This window comes from Lactuca virosa, chromosome 3 (genome assembly GCF_052849685.1).
Source record: "Lactuca virosa cultivar CGN04683 chromosome 3, Lactuca_virosa_CGN04683_v6, whole genome shotgun sequence".
NCBI lineage: Eukaryota > Viridiplantae > Streptophyta > Magnoliopsida > Asterales > Asteraceae > Lactuca > Lactuca virosa.
This window is the reverse complement of record NC_136428.1, coordinates 362440894-362448019: the sequence shown is the minus strand read 5'-3', so window position 1 is coordinate 362448019 and position 7126 is coordinate 362440894. Positions and strand designations below refer to the sequence as shown.

The following is a 7126-nucleotide window of genomic DNA, read 5'->3' as shown; positions in this document are numbered from 1 at the left end:
TTACCTTATGAATAAAAGTATGTTTTAAAAATGAAAAATTGTTTTGGAAATTTACGTTGTTACATGTCATAATATCCTTTATCCAAGTTCAGAAAACTTGAGTTGTTTATACTTAATGTAACTTTGCACATTTTAATGTTTCATTGTTCGAGCTTATGATCCTTAAATCAACGATTGGTATCAAAGCCTAAGTGCTTGCTCTTTTGGACACTTAGATTATAACCGAATAAGACCTTGTTTTCATATACTTCTAAGGTTCTACAAGAACATGTTAAACGAATGAGTAAAGAACATAGAATCAATACTCATGAAACCTAAATTTTATTAAGGAACGGTTTCTTTTAACATGAGAATTAATAAAAAAAATTATTTTGATTAACAACGCACTCTCGGATCTCACAAATCTCACAGACAAAGTTTTGCTATACGCTTCCAGAAGATGAATAAAAATGAACCTAGCATTACATAAATACTAGGTCCAATCGTCAATACAGTCACTAAGATTATAATATAACAAAGCATCATTTCTCTATGTATAATGAAAATCACACGGAAATTTTATGATTATTGTATAAGCCTAGAAAGGAGAGCTTCATCATGGATCCATTTTTCCCAAACAATGTGTAATTTAGCTATATCTTGAAATACGTAAGAGCAGGTGTGGCATCAAGTCCTTTTTTGTAGAAGTAATCCAAAAATTCTTTTCCGGTCGTGCTTCTATACTTGGGTAGATTATCCTCAGAAAGCAACTCTTTAATCGGTTCTAATACCTTAGGGTTTTGAGTCATCAGGTCTGTCAAAAAAAATGAAGCCACCGATATTCGTGGACCGACCTTGTTTGCCACTACTTTGTGTCGTGCGCTAACAAACTTGTCGTTTGTAATTAGCTGAAAAGTTACATGGAATTCTGTATGTTAGTAAACTATACGACTTTGATAGATAGGAAAACAATACATCGAAGCATGAGAGGTAGAGATGCCTGTAAAAGATCTCCCGCATTTACAACAAGAGCTCCTTGTATTGGATGAACATGGGTCCATTGGTCCTTGTAAAGGACCTTGAGACCACCAATCTGATCTTGTTGAAGAATCGTAATGAAACCAGCATCACTATGTTCGGTTATGCCCATTGTTAACTCAGGTTGTGGACAAGGAGGATAGTAATGGCTTGTTACTTGAAGTTGTGTGGCACATCCCATGTCCAAAAGGTGATTAGGTTGGAGCCCTAGAGCCTCGGACATCAGTTCCAATATAGAACATCCGAGTTTCATTACTTGGCTCGAGTACTCCAACAAAATATCTCTGTGAGTGTATCACAATTAAACAAGATAGTAAGAGCCTACGTACATTTGGATTCTGTTATTTTAATTCATTATATATATCGAAGATACTGCATGTAATCAATGACGTGTAAAATTATTTTTAATAGAATTGGATTTATAATGAAAACCTGCAAGGCAATGGCAACTCTTCTGGTTGGGGAGGATTAGGATACATTCTGCACACGAAAGAGTCTCGCCAGTTAGCCACCGGTGCAGAGTACAAGTCAAAGTTGCTGTTATACACCACCCTCCTCCTAGAGCGGTCCCTCGTGTACCACTGCTTCCTCACCTCAGTATCCTGCTCAACAAACCCTAAAACTCCATTTTTCATCTCCTCCAACACGTCAACTGGAATTCCATGATTCACCATCTGAAAGAACCCCCAACTCCCCAACGCATCCTTCACTTCTTCCATCGCCTGCTTTCTCCGAATAGGACCTTCATGGATTCCTTTAAGGTCGATGGTCGGAAGACTAAGCTCTTGGTCGGAGTTTAAGTTTTCAGGGGAAGGTAGGAGGAATATCCGAGGGACCTCCGTTATTCCGGCATCTACAAGTCCTTTCACCCCGGTTTTGGTTTCGTCGAACGCTGTGAGCTCAGCTTTCCTGTCATAACTCAAAATACCCATCTTCTCTTTCCTATTTAGAAGCTAGGTACGATCTTTCAACAAGTACAGGTAGGATATTATTGTTGATGGAAACTTTGACGGACCTTGCAGTGTATATATACATGCCGTGCAAGACACTTTGTGCATTAACATACCTACTCCCTAAAAGTATATTTCAGAATTGTATAAATAAATAATTTGTCTAAAAATTGTTATAAATGTGAAACATCCTTAAATTTCTAAAATTATTTTCGACAATGTTTTCGTTTGAAAATTATCATTGAATAGGAAATCATGCTAAAAAGGCGACATTCTGAGTTCAGATAACTAAAAGTTGGATGCGGTTAGTATTTCAAAAAAAGATTGCTTAGTGCTCTTAAAACAAAACACATGTTGCTTTCAATTAAATTTAAGCCAAAGGACATGCTACTTCTTTTACTTTTCTTTAATTTATCACAAAATGTGGTAGAAAATGATTAGGGCATTAAACGAACACTACAAGGAAAAAAGCAATTAGCGACGACAAAAGTCACCGCTAAAAGGTCTCATTGTCGCCAGTAACGGTAATAGCGGCGACACGTCGCCGGTAATAAGTCGCCGCCACTGCTCGTTCGCTGTTGATCAATTTGTCGCCGCTAAAGAGAATAGTCACCGCTAATGATTGTATCGCCGCTAAAGAGTGTCGTCGCCGCTAATGATGATGTCGCCGGTACCGATGAAGTTGCCGGTAATAGCGTCGCCGATAATAACAATTTTCATTTTTTAATTTTTTTTAATCAACGATTTAGGTTGCCGCAAATAGTGTCGCCGGTAATTACATAACAACATACGATTAAATATCAAAAGTAATAGTGTCGCCGGTAATTACATAAAACAACCAAAAATTTTACAATTCTAACAAGTAGCAAAGCGTGACAACAAGTGTAATATAAAAATAAAGCTCCTCCCTACATAACATCATCTTCGTTCCCATCGTTTCCTCGATGATTCTGTGATTGAAAAAATGAATAAAGTCCATCCCTACATGTCGGGTCGTTGAGTATTGCCCGAAGATTTTCCAACTACAAAATAAATAACAAAATATATAAAGTTATAAGTTAAATTATCAAACATAAAGAAAGACTATCAAAGTACATTGCTACTTTTAAATTAAGACAAAAAAATCAAAGTACATTGCTATTTCTTGCACTTGGGAGAAAAACCCAATTACCAATGCTTTTAGCAAATAATCACCACAAAACCAAAATTACCAAATCAACATGCATTTTATGATGCCAAAGTAGATTGCTATTTATAAACTAAGACAAAAAACCAAAGTACATTGCTATTTCTTGCACTTGGGACAAAAACCCAATTACCAATGCTTTTAGCAAATAATCACCACAAAACCTAAATTACCAAATCAAAATGCATTTTATGATGTCAAAGTAGGTTGCTATTTTTAAACTAAGACAAAAAACCAAAGTACATTGTTATTTCTTGCACTTGGAAAAAAACCCAATTACCAATGCTTTTAGCAAATAATCACCACAAAAAACCAAAGTAAAATCCTGTGATGGTTGTGATGGTTGTGGTGATGGTTGCGATGGCTGTGAAATCGGCAGGAGAGCAGAATGTTTACGGTCGATGCCTCTGAAATGGCCACGTCGCTCTCCTAATACTTTCTCAAAAGCAGCTCTTTCTTGAACAGGTGTTGAGAGAAGAACTTTGGGAAACACTTGAACAAACGTTAGTACAAGTTGATAATTGCGGAATAAGTTAATCTCAAAGGATCATGAAAAGCTCAACAATAATAAGTTAGATGTTAGATTTGTTAGATGCGGAAACGTAAAGTGCTGGAATGTAAAGGAAATGTAAAGACAAGTTATATTAAGTGAACACCTAACTGATACGTAACACGGTTTGCATTCAAACACGAGTTAGTAAGTGAGATCAGTTTAAGGTGAAGAACTTCGATGATGATCAGTAAATAAGATGGAGATATGAGATATGAGATGTGAGAAGTGTATGTGATTAGAAATTGTAGAAGTGGTGGTAGAGGTGTATCTGATACAAAGAAAGAGCACTCTATTTATAGAGCCTCGAAGACTTACAATAAAGATAAACTATTAATAAATTACTGACAAAAGAGGATCATACAATGTCTATTGGATAAACAGATGCTATAACGTCAGTACAAAAACTAAGTCTTCATTGTGGTAGAAGTAGAGTGATTGCGGTAGTGAGGAAGCAAATTGCGGTAGACAGAATAGGTTGCGGTAGACAAGAAGAATTGTGGATGACTAAGTTTAAGAGAGTCACTTTCTTGATTCAACATTTTCCCCCTAAGTAACCTTTTCAACTTATCTATACTAATTGTTGAGCTTCAGAAACTTGATAAGCAGCCACCAAAACTTTCTTACTTCTCCAAGCCAGATGATCCTCCTTGTGAACTCGAACTTCACTTCATCCGTTGTATGCTTGGTTCTCTGTACCGAAGCCAATGTGACTTCAACTTGTCTGCGGTTTAGGCGGTGCATAGCCATGATTGGAATGAAGTATTTGACATCGTTGTTGGCTCTTTTGTACACAACTCCCAATTCAGGGAAGTTGGTTGCTCCTAAGGATCTATCTTGACATCCTTCTGTGAAGACGGGTGCTGGTTCAAGATCAGGAAGATTGCACTTTTGGACGAGAGTCGGATGAATGTCCGCATCAATCTTGGCAAAATCACAAACTGCTTGCTTGAGATACTCACAGGCTTTCTCATATGTTATCTTCATCTTCGGATGTTTCTCAGACTTGATTTAAAATACCCTAGCAATCAGAAAAACTTCCTTCGGATTCATGCAGGGAAAGTCTGCTTGAGTTCTGATCTAGTCGTCTCCTCTTATGGTAAGAGTATACTGAAGGAAATCAGTTTTCATGAACTTCCTAATCTTGAAATTCTAGACTGCGGAAGGTCTATCATTCGAACAGATGGTTTCAAACTTCGATCCATGCTTGGCATGGAACTTGCTTAGGCGTTCAAATTCAAGAGGCAATCTTTGGTCATCAGTTAGACTGCGGTCAAAAGGTTTAAATACGGTGAAGAATTTGGCATTGGGAGAGATTAGGATATCCTAGTATCCATCCGAAGGTGGTTCAGCATAGGTCAGAATAGGCCTATAATATTCATCGAACAATATTATTGTGGAATTAACCTAGGAGTTGATCAGAGATTCATCCATGGTTGTGTCGAAACCGTGATCTCTCCAGATCTATTTAACAAACTTTGCAGCTCTCCAGTCTTGTTTCCGTTGAAGAGTTGCAGGAGAGTCAATTGAGTGAACTTATGACATTGAGGATTCCAAATTTTTGAACTATGGAGGAGTTTCTTGACGAGGAAGGGATTGATGTTGCACATGTTCAAGGGAATTTTGTTCTGGTGGGGAAGAATGATGCGATTGCACTGGAGTTGTTGGTTTGGGAGATGGTTTCGGTGTGGGTTGCGGTGGAGGTTGCTGAGTTTCGATTCTTTGATGAGTTGGACCAAAGGATGGGATTGGAATTGAAATTGGAATTGTTGCGGTAGATTAATGGTGCTGAGGATGAGAGTGTTCACTTCCCCCTTTTGTGGAAGAAACAACTTATTGCTCCTCAAACCATTGTCGGAGTCCGTCAATCTTGGAAAAGGTCTGATCAAACTGAGACTTGATCAGATCTGAGATTTGAACATTGGAAGGAACGTCGGCGTTGAACAGCAGATTATAGATCTCGTTGGTCAACCGCAAGATCTCGTCAACAATGGAGTTAGCCGTGAGAGAACGTCTTGGGCCATTGATGGTGGATTGAAGCACAGCCAGAGTGGATTCATACGCATTGTGTGTTTCTTGTACAAGGTTCTGAGAGTTAGCAGCTTGACGGTCAAGAGTGGACTTGATCTCTTCTTTGATTGCGGTCACCTCTTGAATAAGAGTTTTAGCAGTGGAAAGGAACTGCTTGTGATCCGCAGTACGCGCGTTGTCAAGGGCTCGAATACCCATCTCAACCTTCAATGAGATTCTCCCTACAGACAAACGTTCTCTGGCTTCTAATCTTTCCACTCGATCTGCTAGGGACTGCGGTCCAGCAATTTCTGACTGTTGTGATTGAGGAGTAGTGATTGCGGCCAGAATCTGGTCGACTTTCGATTGTAGGGAGAGAAACTCTTTTCGAGATACCGCCAGCTTCTTTTTCTTATTTTCTTTAGGCTTTTAGGTGGAATGTTGGGAGCCACTTGATTCGTTTTCTTCATCAAAAATCATTACAAAGTCATCTGAATAAGCAGGTTGGTCAATTCCATCAACATCCAGATCACCGAGTCCAAACATCGGACCCGAGCTAATCTCTATTGCGGTGCCATCAGCATTTGAGTCATGATTTTCAGTAGTGGGAGGAGGCTTAGATGGACCAGCACCATCTTGAAGATTCTGAGCCTGTTGCACCTTAGCTTCCATTCTGGCCATCCATTCTTGAATCTTGAGAAGATCATGAGCAGTCTTGGCGTTGCTGAATGGATCTGCCCAATATTTGGCTACGGTCTAAATTTCTTGTTCCTTCTGTTGTTGTTGCTTTGTTTGTTGAGCCTTGCGTGCCTAGAATACCCTGCGAAAAGCTTCATATTTTTTGATTTTGGACTCGGTGCTTGGTTGAAACCGAGTCCAGGAATCATCTGAACAATAACCGTCAAATCCTTGTGTTCGCATCGGGGTGTCCCTCGGGTTCGTGGATCCTTGTACGTTTGTGCTCACCAAGCCCAAACCACTATAGTGTAATGGTAGAAGAGTAGGATTTCCCGAACTTCCTTGGTCTCCTTGACCCGTAGTCAAGTGTGGCCTCGGTTCGGTTCTGGCAAGGGCGGAAGAATTGCCCTGCAGTTGGTTATGTGTTTGAAGTGTATGGGTGACTGAAAGAAGGATGTAACGCAACTCCTCAGGCTCGAAGTAGTGAAGGTGTGCTGCCCTGGAGACCTTAGGGCGTGTCTTACCAGTGAAATCCTCTTGGGATCCCGATGGGGTAGTGTCTTAATGTTCAAGTGAAACAGATGCTCTTGATGCATCTGAGTAGCTAGAAAGGGTAGAAGCGAATAAACCTGCGAGGGCTCCAAGGACTACCAGAGTCTTTCAAGAGACTGTGGTATTTGTCCGGTCACGCATTTGGCTATGGCTAGGGTTAAGCTTGAGCTTCTTGCGTCTGAA

The 7126-nt window shown here is 39.6% G+C and overlaps 1 protein-coding gene across 1 annotated transcript; it reads right to left on the bottom strand.

Moving 5' to 3' along the window:
- Positions 1-353: 353 nt before the first annotated feature.
- LOC145167601 (1-aminocyclopropane-1-carboxylate oxidase homolog 1-like) lies at positions 354-2034 on the bottom strand. The gene is made up of 3 exons (XM_079086837.1): positions 1450-2034; positions 980-1301; positions 354-887 (listed from the first exon to the last, which is right to left on the bottom strand). Exons 1-3 carry the CDS (start codon positions 1947-1949, stop codon positions 633-635), a joined length of 1077 nt encoding a protein of 358 aa, XP_078942963.1. The 5' UTR covers positions 1950-2034; the 3' UTR covers positions 354-632.
- Between the last annotated feature and the right edge of the window lie 5092 nt (positions 2035-7126).